The 19,461-nt window shown below is 40.8% G+C and overlaps 1 protein-coding gene across 1 annotated transcript in view; it reads right to left on the bottom strand.

Annotated features, from left to right (window-relative positions):
* The window catches only part of adcy2a (adenylate cyclase 2a), a 47,252-nt gene that overhangs the window by 12,176 nt on the left and 15,615 nt on the right, over nt 1-19,461 (bottom strand). The window contains exons 3-15 of the mRNA XM_030101948.1: nt 13,058-13,219; nt 7,687-7,836; nt 4,748-4,896; nt 4,524-4,635; nt 3,710-3,837; nt 3,288-3,446; nt 3,053-3,185; nt 2,801-2,977; nt 2,660-2,703; nt 2,415-2,495; nt 2,251-2,320; nt 1,884-1,981; nt 1,612-1,696 (exon numbers count right to left, since the gene is read on the bottom strand). Of these exons, the coding sequence (XP_029957808.1) occupies nt 1,612-1,696; nt 1,884-1,981; nt 2,251-2,320; nt 2,415-2,495; nt 2,660-2,703; nt 2,801-2,977; nt 3,053-3,185; nt 3,288-3,446; nt 3,710-3,837; nt 4,524-4,635; nt 4,748-4,896; nt 7,687-7,836; nt 13,058-13,219 (1,548 nt within the window). The remainder of the gene's footprint in view (nt 1-1,611; nt 1,697-1,883; nt 1,982-2,250; nt 2,321-2,414; nt 2,496-2,659; nt 2,704-2,800; nt 2,978-3,052; nt 3,186-3,287; nt 3,447-3,709; nt 3,838-4,523; nt 4,636-4,747; nt 4,897-7,686; nt 7,837-13,057; nt 13,220-19,461) is intronic.

Raw genomic sequence — 19,461 nt, 5'->3', positions numbered from 1 at the left:
GTGAAATGAATAAATGAAATGTGTTGGGACACTGACCGAGGGGAAGGAAGAGACAAAACACAGCTGTTTCTATTGGTATTGTCATGAAATATCAGACTTTTTCAACAGTTCTAGAAAATCCACACACGTCATGTCTAAATATCCAACAGAAGAGTTCATGCAAGTATTTTTTTATCATTTAGTTTCCCTAATAGTTAAGTAAATTATAATAATTCGGTTAATCTCTGCATAATGCTGATGAGGCCAGTACAGTACAGGTTTGTGTCTTTTCAGCAATACTGCAGCTAAATATGTTTCATATTGAAACATGGAGACAGAATACCTGCATCATTAGTTTGATCCCAGAGCAATATCTGAGCATAGCTGAGGCTGAGCGGTTCTGACATTCGAATAGCTCGGGGATGTACATAACAAAACAATATAGTGAGGACGGCGGATTGTTGTGAGCCTTGGGGATCACTGGGAAGAGCTCGGGACATCACTTTGTACCGAAAACAAGACATCTGCATGAAATTTTCCAATTTGTCTTTAAAGCAGTGCAGTGGTTAAAATCATAACAGACAGGACTCAAATGAAACATGTAAATGAGAGTTAAAAGCCGGAGGGGATGAAGGAACATAAAGTGAAGTGACGCAGTGGCAGAGGCAGGAGAAACTCCAACTCACTCCGTCAGGAGTTATTTTAAAGATCTGCTTTGTCTCTCTTGTTGTGAGTTTGTCATCCATCCTCCCGCCTTTTAAATGACTTCACTCAGACCAGGATCATGGATTCAATCACACTTGGTTTGTTTACCTCCGTTTCATCAATGGTCTTCTCTCCTGGCTCAGAGCTGTGGTGAAAGAACTGAGTGTGCTATTTGAAACTAAAACACACTCCTCTGCATTTAAGAAACAGGCATGTGTTTTTTTCTCCCAGAGCCAAATGTTTCCAATAAAATAGTAATACTAAAAAAAAAAACAAACAAACATTGGCTTCTGGCTGATTTTAAATGTTTTTTTTCTATCAAAGCTGTAACATGAAACACTGGTTCGACTCTTCAAAAGCTGAAGCCAAAGCTGAGCAGTGCGAAACACTGACACACATCAGCAGGGGGCCTCTCAGCTTTAGGTGTGGAGTGCTGGGTTTGGTTTTCAGTCTCCGGAAGTCCGCAGGGGCAAAAATCACATTCTCACCATCAAAGAATTAAACATCAGCTATCGAGCGCAGTGGCCTGCGGGTTCTGAATCTTTGGGCGCTTTTAATGTTTTTAATACTCATTTATTTTTCCTCTCATTCTCTCTCCTTATCGTAGCTTCGCATTTGTCTTTGCTTGACAGTATTAGAGATAACTTTGCACCGACCACCGCAGGACATCTAACTCGGCAGAGAAATGAACTAATTTTTGCTCCAAGGTCGAATCAGAGTGGTCCTTACGTTCACCTGAGGGGTTTTTAATGGACGTTTTAACCTGCCACAGGGCCACTCCAGCCTCTCCTGTGCCTGTAGTCTAGCTTTGGGATGAGGACGGAAGAGCTCCATTAGGCCGTCAGGATATCTCGCCTGGATTCTAATGAAAGTGGAGTGAAATAATTATGCTGGTAGTAAATTAATTGGGAGGAAAAGACCACTTACCAGGAAGTGTCCGATGAAACATATGAAGAGGATCAAAGACAGGATGAGAAAAGCCATTCCGAAGGAAATGCCCAAGACAGCTGTCCTACAAAACAGACATACATTTGAAGGGGCTCAAGACTGATTAAAGAAGACAGTCAACTTTTTTTTTTTTTGACTAAACACAAGCAGAGTTTTAAACATTGCATAGGAATAGATATGCATTTGTGCACACCGAACCAATGCATGTTAAGTGTTTCATAATGAGGCATTTCAAAATAAAAGTCACGTACTTTGGCAGCACAAGGATCTGCACGATAAAGATGCAGAAAAATATCAGGCAGGCGCAGGTGATGTAGTACTTGAAGGCCGGCAAGGTTGTTGCTCTGTACTGAAAAGATGAAAAAAAAAAGGTTAGACATCAGCAAAAAAGGCTTTTTAAAAGCGATAACGGAGCCACTTCAGGAGCTTGTCGGCGGCACACTGAGGCATGACATGTCTCTGTGTGATTTATAAGGCTTCAGATGAGAGTGGGCACTAACAATACACTGCCTAACAACGTGTGTCCTTTATCCTTTTGTTTGTCCTTTTTTTTTTACTGCGCCAGCATCGCCACACAGAAATGGAAAAGGCTTCTGATTTACTTGGAAAGTTTCTCACCTCCTTCTCTAAGGATTTGTTGTGAAAGAAGAGCGATATTCTCTGGATGTCCTCAGACTTGAGCCACTGTCTGGATACATTAAGACATTGATATTGAACCAAAAATAAGTAAAAAAAAAAAAAAAAAGAGAAAATTTAATGTACTTATACATATGCGTGCTTACTTTTGTGAATTGATCCCATCAAAGGTCCTGATCATCCTCTCATTAAGTTCTTCCTCAAATCTCTTCTTCTGAGATTTTGTCCTTCAACAAGAAAAAAATGAATCAAGTGAAGCAGAGCATCTTTTAAAGTTAACGCAAAACCTTAAGCAAAAAAAAAAAAATCATCTTATTTCTTGCATGTGATAAATAAACAATAAAAGAAAAATCCTGTCAAAAGAAACTCTGCTGTAAAGTGAGCAGCTTGCCTCTCTGATCTCCTCTGGAAGTGATACTGCCCCATCGGCACGTCCTGAAAGCCAAGGCAGAGGAGAGCGTGGGGTTAGCCCTTCCACATGAACTTTTCATCCCCTACATCACGACATGAGCAGAGTGAAAACATTACACACTGCAGTGTTGATCTTCCCGTTCTCGTTAGTCATGCTGTCTCTGTGGTGCAGGTTGGCGAAGGGCTTGGCGGCTCCCCACGACTCCAAGTAGCGCGTCATCCTGACTGAAGCTCTCATCTTCGCTCCGTACAGAGTGTGTCTGGGTCGATAATGAGGCTGAGGGCTCCGGCGCTCGACCTGGACACAACGAAGGAAATCCGGTGATCCCACGGCGTTTCCTTCGATCTCCCCGCGATCCGTTCTGTACAGTACCTTCGGGTTAATGACCAGATAGGTGACGACTTCATGCTCCTTCAGGTAGGGGTCTCTTTCTTGCCCGTCGCCATCTTCCACCTTATAGGCGCCGTTCAGATGCTCCAGTGTCACAGATGTGATGTGGACTCGCCTGGCAAAGAAGAGTTCAATCGATTACTACGTATATTAGAAAATATATTTTGGTTTTCATAAAGTGTAAAGTAAGATTAACTGATCGGCGTGTGCCGCTCACCCCGGTACGCCTCCTGCTTCCATGTGATTGGCCAGCGTGACGTCATGTGACCACACGTCATACTGCCACTTCTGAAGTCCGATGACGCCACACAGGACGTTCCCAGAATGGACGCCGACGCGCATGTTGATGTCAACCCCGGTGGCGAGCCGTACCTTCCTGTCAGGAATCGAGAGAGGAAAGCTAATGTGAACACAGAATCGATGAATCATAAAATAATAAATACAAAGAATAACAAAAGACATCTTTCCAAATATGTCAGTCCTCACTGTCAGTCTCCGTCAATCACAATGTGGCATTATTTTCATCACTGGCAAATCGTCATGCATATTTTATCCTGCTGAAGCACTATTTACCACTGTGTTACAGAGGGACAGAAAAATATGTTTTTTTGGCAGCAGTGTAAATTAGCTGTCACTTACTCAATGGCCTCACACATGTCCAAACCCATTTTCACACAATTTTTTGCATGATTCGGTAGCGACTCAGGCAGTCCAGACACACAGTAGTAGCAGTCACCAAGAATCTTAATCCGCATACATTCATTTTCCTGCAAAAAGAAAACAAGGTTTTAAAAAAATGTAATAACAGAAAGTGTTCAGAAAGGAATCTGAATCCCTGGCTGCTTCTACTGGTGTGCAAACATCTTTCAAAGAGGTCACCTTTGGTGTGTGTGCATGCGTGTGTGTGTGTGTGTGTGTGTGTGTGTGTGTGTGTGTGTGTGTGTGTGTGTGTGTGTGTGTGTGTGTGTGTGTGTGTGTGTGAGACGGATCATGTAAACTCGTTGAGACAGTTCAAGCGTTAAAATGAGCAATATAAGTAAAATCCATTTAGCAGAGCTGCTGAATTTTGCATCATTAAAGTTTAGAAAGTTTACTTTAGGTGATCAAATTGTGCTTGTGTGCATGAATATTACATCAAAGTGGAACAGGTTTGACCAAGTATGTGCAGGAAAAGAATAATGCATTTTTCGATGATCAAAAGAAAACCTGAATGCAAAATGAATTGTGAAGCTGGTTGAAGTCTAAATGTTTCCTGCACTCAAAACTGTGTTTTGATGTGTGGATTTCATTTTGCTGAAGTTTTCCTGTTCAGAGTTTGATACTTAAATGCTGGGAACTTTTGACTGGATCACTTTACCATCAGTAAATCATACAAAATATTCACATCAGTGGAAAGGAAAAAAATGATTTGAAGTATTCAGAAGCACAATATAGCAATACACGACTTCTTTACCTTAGCAATTTGATCGAATTTTCCAAAGAGCTCATTCAGCATGTGCACCAGCTCTCCAGGTGAGCAATCACTGGCCAGCCGTGTGAATCCAACTATATCAGCATAAAGTATGCTACAGATACAAAAGTGAAAAAGTCAGAAAAGCTTTCAAACACTCCAGCTGCTCCACTTGTTATTTTATGCCTGGTAGAATTTAGAGGAAAAAAAAAATAAGTACTACATGCCTGACATTGGTGTGTCTCTGGACATAAAGATTGTGGAAGTTGTTTGTGTTTTCAATCTGGCCAAAGTTTGGACCCTTCAGTCTCTGAATGATTTCAGCTTTCATGACACGGGCGATGTGAGCCGGCAGCAACGACAGCAGGAGACGCTCCTATAGACCAGGACAGGAGAAGAAGAAGAAGAAGAAGAGGTAATGCAGGACTTAAGAAAATCAAGAAGAACAAAGTGATTATTACATTCAACATATTACTTAAAAAAAAAAAAAAGGGATCCAGTATGAAAGCTGAATACATCAGGATTCATAGGTTAGAAAAAGTGTGCTCAGATTTAAAACCAAGAAAAACAGACAGGCAGACATTAATGAAGGTCTGAGGCGTCAAAGCATCACGATAAAGACAAGACTGCTTTTCAAGTACATCATGAGACATAAATAAACCTGTAAAATGTCAAAAGTCAAATGCAATTCACAGTAAATGAATACAGTCACAGATTGCCTGCCTGGTAAAACAGTTTCGACACTGACGTGACAACCGGTTTTTCCCCATTTGACGGAGAGTTTATATTCTGATATCAACTCCATGTGTTGTCAGATTGCAATCGGGGACCTTCACTTGTCTCTAAAAAAACTTTCCAATTTTTCCCTGCAAATGGATATTTAATTGAATTCAGTCAATCTAATTTTGATGTATTAACCTATGATGACAAGAGGAGACAAAAAGCCTTCAGTGGCATCCATTAAAGTTTCAAGTGCTAAGTGAAGGTCAATTAGACTCTGCACTGTGTCACATTGACTTCCTGGTGCTCAAAGTCATGAGCGCTCTTACTATAACCGTCTATCTTGCCAATGAAGGTCCAACTCAGCAGTTAAGCCACTTTGCTCTCTAATTTAACAGTTTATGTTTCTCAGTGAAACAACTTGCCAATATTTCATGTTGGGGTGACCAAAAGTTCAGGGTAGTAGAAAACACCTGATATAACCAATGACATTCCCACCTTGACAGCTGCTGATCACATCGCCGCACTGGTCGCACCCAGAGGGTTCTAGGCGGGGGCTGATGCCTTCTAACAAACGCTGCCAGGGATTTGGGCTTGTGATGAATTCACATCGTCCCCCACTTGGACCACTCAAACCGAAAATGTATGCACTCACCGCAGACCCGAGCACTTTGGATAAAAGCATTCAGCAAACAGCATATATTATGAGAGTACTGAGAGCCCGGGAGAAATGTGCCTCTGCACAGTTCCTACCATCTGTCACAGGCAGCGGCAGCACTCCAGGGCTACTGAAAGACTGCTCCACCCAGAACATTTTCAGCCTCACTCATGGCAGCTCCAACAACGCAAACTGACTTCGCCCGAGGGGGAAAACCAGCCCAGCACCACCAAAAGCCCCAGCGCTCGCAACAACAGCTGGATCTACCCCTATCTGACAAAAAAAAACTCCCCAAGTGACGAGGATCCTGGCAGCTGTCGTAACAAGCTGGCTGCATTCCAGACTCTCACATCAGCAAGCTTTCATCAACACCTTGCTAATATCACACATGAAACTGCGCTGCAGGAGAGCAGCTGCACCAAATTTATTATCCAATCAGGGCAGAACATCCATCCATCCATACATCCATCCATCCTTCTAGGGCTGCAGTCCGCACCTCCAAGCAAAAGGCGGGGTACCTGAACAAGTCACCAGTCTAATACACACACTCAAATTCACACCTACAGTGCATTTATTTAATACAGACTGCCCAGGAAAAAACATGCACACACACATGAACGTAAGCTCCTCCACGATCAGGAAGCTGCTGCAAACGTTATGACCAAAAGGGCCTCTGGCCACAATGTTGCAACAAGAAACAAACGAAAGTAAGTCTGGAGCCAAAACATGATAATCATTTGAAATAAAGAAATATAACTTGTTAAAATACACATAAAAAATTAGGTTGCATCAACTGTCACAGATTCAACATTGATATATTACATTTTTAGCTGTTTCCCCACTTTAGCTAATTTATATATTTTGGCTATTTTGTGCTTTTTTTTTTTTGCATGTTTCTTTTTGTCTTTATTTTTCTTATTTTTTCCCCTTTTTCTTTTCATTTTAATCTTTTTTCTTTATTCCTTCTTTTTCCTTTTTTGTCATTTTTCTTGTCTTCTTTTTTGTTTTGTCACTTTTACGTATTGTTTTACTTTTTTCTCCTTTTCCCCCTTTATTCAGTCAGTTGTTTTCCCCTATTTAGCTGTTTTTAGCCTGGAGATTAGAGCATTTTGGAAAATCAGTTTAGAATGCACATAAAATGAAACAAATGTTGGTTTTTAATCCATATTCTGAAAGCTTCAGGGAGCCGCTGCAGAGGAGCTGAAAGGCCACATGTGGCTCCAGAGCCACAGGTTGCGGACCCCTGCAGCAGACAGACCTGCATGGACTCACTGTGAGGCGATAATGAAAACCACTACACCGCTATTCAAGCTGTAAGCAGAAAACAAGCAATAAACAGGATGCATGTATAAGATGCTCCTTATTATGAAAAACCCTGACTCAGCAGTCAAGAACTAACATTTATGACATTAAAGATGCATTCAATGCTGTTGAAGCAACAAGCAGTTTGACACTGAATGTGTGAATATTCACCACTCTCAGTGAGACAGTGCAGGTATATAAGTAGTACATCACAGCACAGACAATAAAAAAAAAATGCTTAAAATAGATGAAGTTGCGTGAATGCTTGTAGCTTCACTTAAATGTCACCTTAGCTTACTGATGGGTATGTTCAAACAAAAAATCAGTTCCAAACCTAATGTTTTGAAAAAAATCTCATCAACACTGGAAATCTGAAACGTGTTGTTTTCACCATGGTGACTGGGACTGTTACTTCTGCTGTGCTGCTGGATGACTTTCACTCGCTTGTTTGACTTTCTGCTCAGTCAGAGTCATTGATTCTTTTACCTGCTGCCTCTTCTCAAACTCCAGCTTAATCGGGGACTTGATGCAGTTGCAGGTGTCCTCGTAAGTCTGTTTGAGCGCCAGCTCCATCAGGTGCTTGTGGTACGCTCCGGCCATGTTGCCACACATGAAAATGATAACATTGGCCAAAATCTGTGCAGGAGTAGAACACAGACAGGTAGAGATGGTATCAATTCAATATGTTCTGCAGAAATAATATGAAAGGTTGTGGTATTCATGGGAAACGATGATCAGATTTACATTTAAAAGATCAAAAACATATTGATGTTTGAAAACAACATATTGATGTCAGAAAGAAACTAAATAAGTAAAATACAGATGCCTGGAAAATTCTGAATGTAAATAGTTGTTTTTCTTTTTCAATGACTTTCAAGGTTTGAGATAAGTTGATAAAGCTGAAAAAAAAATTGCTCATCCAGCAGTAACATTACCTCAAGTGCCGAAGTGGCACATAAGTGTGCAGCTTTCATTTCATTCACTGGAGAAGAGTAATTTAAAACAAACCGTCCACACAGACTGAAGGCCGTAGAAGATTTGTTAACCAGAGAGACACAGAGTGATGTGAGGATAAAGACCTCTATCCCTGACCCCGCTCAGTGATTTCCAAGAAACCAGTCCTCGTGTCAACATTCCTCTAGAAACAAATAGAGATGAACACCAAGCAAAGCTACAACAAGCTGAATTTAAAAATCAAACAATTTAGATGAGAAAGTTCACGTCATATTCACATCAACGAAAACTGTAGTCAATCGAGCAACTTCTGGCAAAACAACTAATTGCTGCAATACTTCTTCTGTTCATTTTGGTTTCTAATTATTGCCTGACTATCTCATGCATAACTCACAGCACAATGACACGAGTGGCCCGCGATTATAGCTGAATGCATAAAGCCCGCATAACCTTGGACTGAATATTTTCAAACTTTAAAGTGCAATAGATAATAAATGGGCAGATTTTTAACAGGACAATGAGTACTCATCAGCATATTCCAGAGCCACCGTGCAATAAAATCAGTCTCAGCATATATTAAACTCACACTGAGCAGTAATGTTACTGTTTTATATTACTCCACAGCAAACATGGCGGTCAGAGTCCAGATCCATGAGCGTGGTCCTGCTGGCTTTGCTCCTGTTCACCTCTATTCACTGTATCTGGGACAGCCGTCTCTCTCACCGTCCTGTGCTGAGTTTATTATCTCTCCCCTGCACATTTCCAAACACTGAAAGAAGACACAAAGCCGTAGGTATTTTTCTACAAATTAAAAGGGGTAATGTGCACAAGGCCGGTTTTGTTCGCCACCGCCAGGTTTCAATAGAAAAACTGACAGAATAGTGTGAACTCTGCTGCGGAGCAGAGTCCAGAGAAGAGGGTTCAGAACACAACACAAATGAGTAAAAGCAGGCACAAAGAAGATAGAGGCTTTTTATGAGGTGCTTCAAAAAAGGGTTTTCAGCAAAACATACGCTGTATAAAATACTTAATTTCTCAACAACAGTAAAAAAATTACATCATCAGAAGGATGCGCCGTTGTAGACCTTGAAGTATTTGTTCTTGTCCTTTTTTTTTTTTTTTTTGGCAATAAAGTTTAATTCTTATTATTTTTTTAATTCATTGGAACTTAACTAAAACTAATACATGTCAACTTTCATTGTGACATTCCCCTCATACCTTTTGAGGGGATCAACAGCAACCCCCACCTCCAAAAAAACAAAAAACAAAGAATAAATAATTGATTTGATGCATCCTGTATTTTTACTGCTCGGGAGAACGCACTCAGTGAAACAGAGTGTTAGTATATCAGCTGACAACAAACACGACAAAACATCATCTAAACCATCTCAAAGGTCAGCTGTGTGAACACACGGGCTATGCACATCATTTGCACCTTACTGATACTCAATTACAGATAACAGCAGGGTTAGGTGAGACTCGCCTCTCTGGGGTTTCAAGCTCTGCTGGAGCAATCTGGGATTAACTACATCCGAGGGTTTAGTTTGATGACAGCTATTAATGCTGGGTGGTTTTTGGTCTTTCTTGCTTTTTTAAACCATGTGCTGTGAATACTCTTTATACGTATTTGTCTCAATGAGCCGTTGATTGTGTGAAGTTTATCAAATGACATAAAAACTGTTCAAAGTGGTTTCAAAAGCAAAGAAAAGATTCAAGGAATGCGCACAAAGCCATCACAACAATGATTCATTTCAATTACTCCTAAGATGACAACTAATAATATTAATTATTTAGTTATAATTTAGGTTTATGTTGAGTAGCATAATGATAATACAAGCATTTTCTAATCACATATCTATAAAAAAGGTCAAACTAATAATACTATTGTGCATCCAAAACAAAGTTCACACAAGAGGAAGAAGTGCTAAGTTTTTCTAAATGTTGCAGTCACAGGAATTCGGATCCAGTCCTTCCTTTCACCTCTTCAATAAATGAGCAGGTTCATTAGTAATCCAATGAGCCAGCACTGTAAAGTGTAATGGACTTGACACAGTGAAAATGCCAGCGTGATTCCTTCTCTCTCAATATCCCCGGGGTAGTTTGTATGCACACTTGAGTAATGCAAAAACAAAGTCTTTTCTTGATTCTGAACAAACTGTTAATTAAACCATTTGTTTAAGTCAGGAAGCACAAAGGACTCATGCTGGGAGTGAAGGTCACATGTGCATTCTTGTTTATATCCTGTGACATTTCAGTGTTAATAACCACCAGAGTAAATACAATCTGGCCATAAAAGACTGAGAACGATCACTGAGAGATCCTAGCACTGTTAAGTTGAGCAGCCATCACATGAGCAGACAGTCTGTAATGAAATCAGTTCATGTTGGACGACCTGCAATCTTGTATATTTTCAAGGCTGCAGCATTTAAATTCACATGGTGCACCTGGATGACACATCTATATTTTTTTTCTTTTCTTTAAAGGGAAATCTCAGTTCATGTTTGAGTGCAGCCAAACAAAACAAACAAAAAGTCAGTGGGCCAAATGCAAATGAAGGACATTTACATTTTGAGGATTCTAAGGAAGAAAAAAGAAATCAACTAACTTAGATTTTCCTGATAAATAATGCATTTTTACATATTGTACACAATATAATGACTGACTAGGTTTTTTTTTCAATTCTATAAATATCTTTGTGACAAAACCATAACCTTGATTGGAGAGCTGCTGTCAGAAAATAAGTCAAAAGCATCTGCATATTGAGTTTACATTTTAATGTGATTAGGTACTCAATGTAAACCACAGCATATGATGGAAAAAAAAACAACAACAACCTCCCCTTTCACTGTACAGCCAGAGGCAATTAATTAGGCATGTATCAGATAGTGTAAAGTGTAAAGTGTGACAGCCAATTTTCCAACTGATTAATCAGCATGCTGTGGTGTTGCAGACTGTCACACTGGCAGAGAACTGACGAGAAAGCAGGAGCCTTCGAGCATCATGTCGCCCAACCTCACTAATCTTATCTAAAGAACAGAACATCAGCGACATCTTGTCCTGAAATAAAAGAGGGAACAGATAGTGGTTCCTGCCAAGGAAAGACAGAGGGGAGGGATGCAGCCAATTTGGTACCTGTATAGAAAAAAAAACCCACACACAAATCAAAAAGGAAATATTTCCTAAGTGAAAAAAACCCTATTGTTGCAGAGATTTAACAAGCAACCATCAAGCAAATGCACATTGACCTCAACTGTCAGGATACCCATGTGGTGGTGAAGTGATGAGGCATTCAAGACTCTGCAATAGAGGCAAAGACTCCAACAATACCTTTAAATGGGATTCAGTTTTTTGGTGTAATACTCTACTTGAAAGTAAACGTCTTTTGACTTCTATCTTGGCTTAAACAATCCTAAATCATATTCAATGCATTTGCAGATTGCATTTCACATTCAGTACTCTCTGGCCCTCGTAACGCGAGGCAGACAGTCTGATGACAGGAAAATGACACGTTTCTGACAGCATGTTTTTCAGTGACAAGCAGCTCTACACTCGGAGACCACGTGCCAAGTTCATCATTTCCAAGAGGCCCATGCACTTTGTGTTGTTTTTACATATGAATGATGCTTTATAAATAAAGATGAATTTGGGATGTCTCAGCAATGCATGGGAACCCTGGTTACCAGACAGACAATAGAAAACTTGAAATTGGTGTTAGTTAAAGTGGTCAATGTTTGTGTTAATAATGTGTGACCATTACGAAAGAGCCGTCTCACCCTGTTATGGCCGTGCAGCACACTTCTCTGAAGTCTGCACTTTGCTGAAAATGGCTACCGTGTGCTGATGGCCACTTTCACTTGAATCTCCTCTTAGCGAATGGTTTGGGTGTTGGGTTGAACCTCAAACTGAGGTCCGGAGAGGATGTGTCCCAACTTCCACAGCAAGACAGTGACGGAGTGAATATTACGCAGAGAGATCTCACTTAGAACTAAATTCGGTGCAGTAATTCCTGAGTGGCAGATCCAAATTTCTTATATATCGACAAAAAATTGTTCATATTTTTCTGGACAGTACCAGGAGACCGTCAATAAGTTCTGGTTTTAATTTTGGATCGTTGCCCTGCTGTCCGTCCATTCATGTCCAGTCAGTGGATGAGGAGTGATAAGCAGGAGCTCAGCAGTGTGGAGTAAGACAGACGCTTTCTAAATGGAGCGAGGGGAGTGAAGCTGAATGAAAAGTGATGCTGTCAACCCCTTTCATGGGGCAGGAGGGTGACTCAGCCTCGGCGGAGGCATCACGTTTTTCCAGTCACTGCTGGCTGGAATAACGGTGTTGGTTCCTCTGAGGATAAAGCTTCAGCTAATGTAACATTATAATACAACTAAAAATAGATAGAAAATAGGAAAATGGAAGCCTGAGTTTCCAACATAACGCAAGGGGGGTGAATGATATAACACACTTTTCATTTGTCATTCAGTCAACTGGTTTAAACTCCCATTCAAACAAACTTACAAATGTCCCGCCCCCTCCCAAGATACATGTCAATCAACCATTTGCTCTGTGCTGCAAATAAAAATATTGAGGACAGCTGGTGAACATTACTTTTTTGATAGATTAGACAATGATAGAAAATGGTCCTTTTTAACATTTTTGTAAAGATTAACATTCATGCAAACTTGATAAGCCTCTCCTCCCTATGGAACTAGTAACAAGTACCTATAATCAAGTTTTTATATTCTGTAACTTGTACCGCCTGCAATTATACAGAAATCAGTTCATATATATGTATATATGTATATATATATATATATATATATATATATATATATATATATATATATATATTAAAAAAAGAGAGATGTTTGATCTGTTGTACGTCAGTTTTGTTTATGTTTCTTAACCTTACCTGCCACACTATAGGCTCCATGTGGTCGTCTGTGGTGGATAAGGAGACGCTTAGCACGACGGTGTGAGAGGCGGAGGTCACAACACTGGCAATGATGGCGTCCCGCATGGAGAATGGCAGCATGGTGTAAACCACAAACACAATAAACAGGAAAAATGACACCTGCGGAGAAAGAGAAAGACTTGTAACGCATCCACGGGGGGGAATGAGGAAGAGAGCATGAGAAAGAGCATAAGATACAGATGGGAACAAAACACCAGCCTGGATCCTGTCTCTGCTTTTTTTTTTTGTTGTTGTTTGTTTTTTAATAAAAAAAAATATATTTCTGGAGAGTTTCATCTGTGCCATTAAAACTAAGAATGTGATATGAACAGGCTAAATGATATGAATAAAAAATAGCACCGTCATTTTTGCATTCTTAGCATCTTCTTGCTACCTGAGCTCTCTTGATTGCAGGAAGCAAAAAATGGGGCAATCAACTCCTGCACTTCAAACGTGCTGCCACTGATGTAGAGTATGGAGGGATTCCTTTTTTGATCCAAGCTCCACATGCTTAGGGATCCTACACACATATTTCTGAATATGCCTTCCGCTGCACAGCGAAAATCCCTCGTCTGCTGCCGTCGGCGGATAGAAAGAGGCCAGTGTTCTGGCGCCGGCTTAACCTTTCCGTGTTTATTTTCAGGGTCGGTGGGGAAGCTCAGTTAGGGTGTACTGAGATGGAAAGAAGACAGGAAAAGAAACCAAAGAGAGGGAGGAGGCAAGAGTCGAACAGCACCTCCTCTGTTTGGCTTTGGAGACTAACGTCGCTCTATGCAGCTTTCCTCAAAGGCAGACTACAGCTCTGAATGTACATATTAGCTAATGTCAAGGGGTTCACACTGAAAGAGGTCTTTTAATCTCAGAACCACGTCCACAACAGGTATGAGCCTCCAGTAAATTCCACACTTGTGCCCGTCTACTTTCAATTGCGTATGATCAGTTTGCAGTTTTTACTTTACATAAGCCACAGCAGCAGATGAGAAAGTCAAATGTGGAGCGACTCCTCCAGTTTATATAAGGCATTGAAAATCTGCATGACCATCCCATGACGATCACCATTTTCCACTTACAACAAGAGAAATCTTTATAGTTTCTCATCTTTCTTCTAAAATAGGCCAAAATCACAAAGTCTGTATCACCTTTAGTCTTTCACTGTCCTTTGACGGTTGTAATTGGACACAAAGGGCTTCTCAAGTCCTGCATATTATTCATAGAGATTAAATACACTCTGTGGCGCTCTGGTCACACACGTTCTGTTGTGCACATACAATTTCAGGGCAGTGCACAAAATTTGCATAAATGAGATCACACCACGCCTTGAAATATTTTTTGGTGAAAAATTCAATATGGACAGCTAGCCGGCGTTCTTTAGAGAAACTGGGTTGATGCAAGATAATTATTTCTGTAATGTCTGTTAGGAAACCATACTTTATTGATTCCCCTCGAGGAAATTACTTCTCCGCCTTTCCTATCGAATTGTTAACCTTCACTACATGCGAGATGCAGACTGTGCCACAGGGAGCAGCGCTGTCAGGGTCCCGCTCGGTGAGGTGAGGTGATCCGGCAGCGGTCCGATGAGAAGAACTATCTTTTTTTTTTGGTACATTTGCTATTTGACTTGTCTATGTATAGCTGTTTTTACCTTGTAGGTCAAGCACTTGTAATTTTTCTTCCTATTTGTTGTTGCTTTTGTTCGACAGTCTTCCTTTGAGCCAATTTTACTTGCGGTTTGACATTGTGCTCTGTGGCTTACTACATTATAAATTAAAGATCTGGAATCCCACACATGCTTTGTGCCTATTCTTATATAAAACAGCAACAATCCATCCCAATAATGAAAATATAAGGTGAGTTTATTTACAGAATACCACAAAAAGTAGTGGGTTTTTCACAGATTTCAAACGCCATGTATAAAACAAAAGTGTCACAGACAGACTGCAGTTCAGTCCCTGCACTCTTCCCACTGGGTAGACATAGCTGGTAGATTACCCAGAACCGTCTTTTTCACTTGCAGGTCTATAAGTCCTCGCCCTGGTGGAAGAAACGCATTGATGAGACAGCCTATAATTGTCGGGGCCATCCAGATGTCAGGGTGAGTAAACTGACATCCTATGACTCGCGGCAAAGACAAGTAATGATTAGGCCACTGACAGGATTCCAATTCTTGCTGCCATTTCCATTTGTCTCTTGGGGCTTGTAGGGGTCACTGACATGACGCCAGTGGTTTGTCTGATTGGCCGTGACAGAAGTACGAGCACCATGCTGTGGAGCTGCTCAGCTTTCACCTTAACCATTTCTTCTCATTTAATCAGATGTCTTCCTGGACGTGCAGTCTGGGGTTTCCATTTTCCATTCGTTGTAAGGCCTTTATCTTTCTACATAAACCAATGAGCATTCGCAGTAATCTCCTTTGTGGGGAATGTTACGTTAGATTTTGAATCGACTGGGGTTATTCAGTGCAAAGGGAGAAAAAGTAGGTGGTGGAACGATCACCGTCTGTTTCTCTACAGCTGAATATGGATTGTTCAGCCACTAATAGGGAACTGGTGCTAGTACGATACGTTATGGTACAACCTTTCATGTGTTGAGCATATGAGAAAAAGAAGTTTAACACTCGAACAAAATAAATTGTTTTCTGGTGACAGTGATTCTGAAAGCAAAACTAGAAATGCCATTTTATGCATTGCAGTAGCATCCCTGCAGCCCAGGAGAAACCTGTTCTGTACTCCCGCTGCACCTCTGCTGGGCTGAGCTTTAATTGGGTGCAGTCTTGTTTTATTTTCACAATGTCAGGCTTCAGGGATACTGGCAACAATAATCAAGATCCGATTGCAAACGTGAAAAGTTTTGGAGGTGGACAGCTTGAGAAGCAGGAGCGGGAAAGTAGGCAGAAAGGGTAGGGATGTAATTGCCATGCACACTCATTCACAAATCACATATTTATGGTGTTGGCAAAGAGGATAAAACAGCTGTGGAGAAGTGTGTCAGCTGATGAGGAGCAGTGGGGAAAGTGAACGGGAGAGAGGGGAAAAAAAATAAAAAGTCTCAAGGGTGAAAAGACAGTAACGGGCCCTAACGATGGTCCTCACAAGAGTGGATGTGGAGGTTTAAGGCTTTAGTCAGATCATTACTGTTAACTTGTCAAAAAAAAAAAAAAAAGAGAAAACCCACCACAAAAAAATTCTATGAAGACATGAATTTTAAAATGTTGAATAGATAAAAGCTGCTTCAGCTGAAGTAGGCCACCGGTGTAAGATTAGTAGACTCATACATAACATATGCATTTTCTGGATGCGAGCTTCCCTCTCATGCCAGAGAGAATTCACGGTATGAAAAGAGAAAAGCTGGAACAGAGGGTTCGGACCGCAAATGATAGAGACATCCTTAGTGATTTCCTGAGGTGATAGCTCCTTAACTAATGCTTTTTCTGGCCTCTTTTCCTTGGAGCATCTTCCAGATTGCCTCTAAGGAAGGCTGTACGTCCTATTTCTGATCTGTCATTTGCTAAAGAGTTGCAATGAAACCTAATGCTGGTGGATCACATCGCCATCATTACAGTGGGTGTGTCCACCAGTAGGAAATTTCAAAATAAAAACAATGAACAGTTGGAGAATCCTTCAAACTAAAGATTTTTTGATTTGACCTCTGTGTGGCCTCCTAACCCATAACCCATACAAAACGTTAACTACTGGAGTATTAACTTACTTCCTAATGGAGAGTGGCGCTAATTTCTGCCAACTATCGTCGAGCACAGAAACATCATTTGCTTCGAGTCCAGAAAGGCTTTCTCTGAAATTAATGCTCTGAAATCCAATGCCACTAACTCGATCGTCAATGAATACCAAGGATAATGGAGACGCTGCAGGGGGTGAGACACCTGCTGAGTTTTCCCGCGTGTTTGATATTTGCTCCAGTAATGACACGGTGAAGAGCATCCGCCAGTGCGGCGAGGAGCGGCACGTAAAGACCATCATCTCTGACAATTAGGTGAAGAAGGCAGTTGCTTTTTTTTTTTCTTTCTCCCTCATCCACTGACATTTATGGCGGTACTGTCCACTTTTTTCCTCTGCATTGTGAATCATTTCAGGATAATGACACCGAGGAGGGTTCATAAAACAAATTATAGAGATGGTGTGTCAATTACGTCAGGCTTTTAGTCCGCAGACAGCGGATGAGACGAGTTTACTGGTTGGATTTACAATGTGGCGTGATTGCCTACGTGAGTATGCACTGGGTTTTGTTAGCCTGCTTTTTTAACAACCCATTTGATTTCTTGACATTCTCGCTAAATCTTGGGAATATAATGAATCCTTTCATTAACAATGTTTCAGAATAAAGTTAAAGAATTAATGTTAAATAAATTAACTGTTACACAGCTAAGCGACGCAGTGAAAAGACAGATTTATCTTTTTACAGTGAAGATACAGGATTAGTGAGAAATCGTCCACTGCATTTTTGTGGGTTGTAATTTCCTCAGCGAGCTCAGGCCTTTTGATTCCAATCATTAAGATAAGCTAAAGGTTGGTAAGCTCAGAATAAAATATACTTAAACTGCATATCTCCCTATCTGCTCTGCCTCCCTCTTTTCTGTTATCCTCCCCTCTGCTTTCCCGACTTTTCCATCACTATTTTTTGCCCTCATACTATCTACGCTCTTCTTTGTACTTCCAACCTGACAGGGCTTTTCTTTTTCCCAATCTCCCCTCTCTCCAGGTCCTCTGGCTTAAATGAGCCTGGCCTTGTGTGTGTGTGTGTGTGTGTGTGTGTGTGTGTGTGTGTGTGTGTGTGTGTGTGTGTGTGTGTGTGTGTGTGTGTGTGTGTGTGTGTGTGTGTGTGTGTCATGAATGCCCAAGAGACAGGGAGAAGGAAAAAGAGGCGATGGGACGGGTTCCAGACGTCTCTCAGTGAGGGGCAGAGGCTGGACCGCACAGATAAGCCCTTCTCCTCACCACCAGCGAACAGAGGGGGTTTTGTGGGGGGAGGATAAGAATCCAATTGATAAAAGGTATAAAAATGCAAAAGTGTACTCCATCCAAACTCTTCCAGGGGACACTGCAGAAATATTCACTGCATGATCCTGGAGGTTTTTATTATATATACAGGATGTTCACAGACTGGAAGAGGATTCCATAGAGGTGAAACAAATACACTGATACAAACTAAGTAAAATTCAGACATAAATATAGCAGGAGTGACAACTGAGAACCGTGCAAGTCAGAAATAACTTGTAGAAACAAAAACACTTGAAAAAATTCGCGGATCGTAAAGAATCAAATCATTTCTGTTGTTAAAATGTTCATTCAAGATAAATTATGTGATTTTTACACCATATACGAGAGGTGACGACCACGCTGTACTGAGATTTTAAATGCATTTATATTGTATTTCTGTCCAGTGTGCCAGTAATCATAATCGTGAGAGATGTGTAATAATCCCCAGCACCCTGAAATGTTTAAGCAAAAGTTGGAGAATGCAGGATTACATGGATGGGAGTGTCTATCTTCTCCGTGCACTCTACTCACAGTGCAGTTCATAATAACATAATTTCTTCTTCGGTCCCTTGGAGCATGTCAGCATAAACTAATGCTGTTATTCTTTGACAGCAGACAGCATGTCCCTACGGCTGCAGAGTCCTGTAGTACTGGACCAATATCATGTTATTTCTGGCACTGGGGATGTCCATTTAGCTTGTTAGTATTCACAGGGTTTGGGTCAAAGAATTTGTACTGACGTGAAGAAGAGAAGGGATACTTCTGATAATCACACTGTCATTCATACGTACTATCAGCTACCCTGAACGGCGACGGCCTTTCATTTAAAACCAGTGCACGTATTTTGGCAATGCGACCATTCAAACCACTTCAAAGATGTCCAAGTATCTATTCCATCATAATAATGCTGTCCATGGCAGGAAAAGGCTGGACAAGATGTATTGAGTGCTTATTGGAGCAGAAGCAGCACAGAACTTCAACACCACACTACAAGCCGCTGACCTGACTTCACCCTCCTCCCAACATTAACAAACTCTAATATTGGATCAAACTTGCTGTGGCACTACAGTCAGCAGTTTTTCAGTGAACAAAATGACGATATGAGTCGTATCGTACGACTAGCATTTCGTTGGTAAAAGTCTCCTTCAATGACAAAAAAAATTGCAAGATATTTGGTGATGTTATCTGTAAATCGTTAAACTGGTCACATTCACCTTTTCAACCCCGAAACTAGAAACACTACAATAATTCTTCTTTTGTTTGTTGCTTTTCAAGAAATTTGAAAGTGTCTCAAAAATAACCTTTCTGTATTTTATGTTATTTTCCTTCATTCTACCAAAAACACTCAATTTCATGCACACATGGAACATA

The sequence above is a fragment of the Salarias fasciatus genome, chromosome 11 (assembly GCF_902148845.1).
Source record: "Salarias fasciatus chromosome 11, fSalaFa1.1, whole genome shotgun sequence".
Classification (NCBI taxonomy): Eukaryota; Metazoa; Chordata; class Actinopteri; order Blenniiformes; family Blenniidae; genus Salarias; species Salarias fasciatus.
The sequence above is the reverse complement of the archived record's forward strand: the minus strand, read 5'-3'. Positions and strand labels throughout refer to the sequence as shown.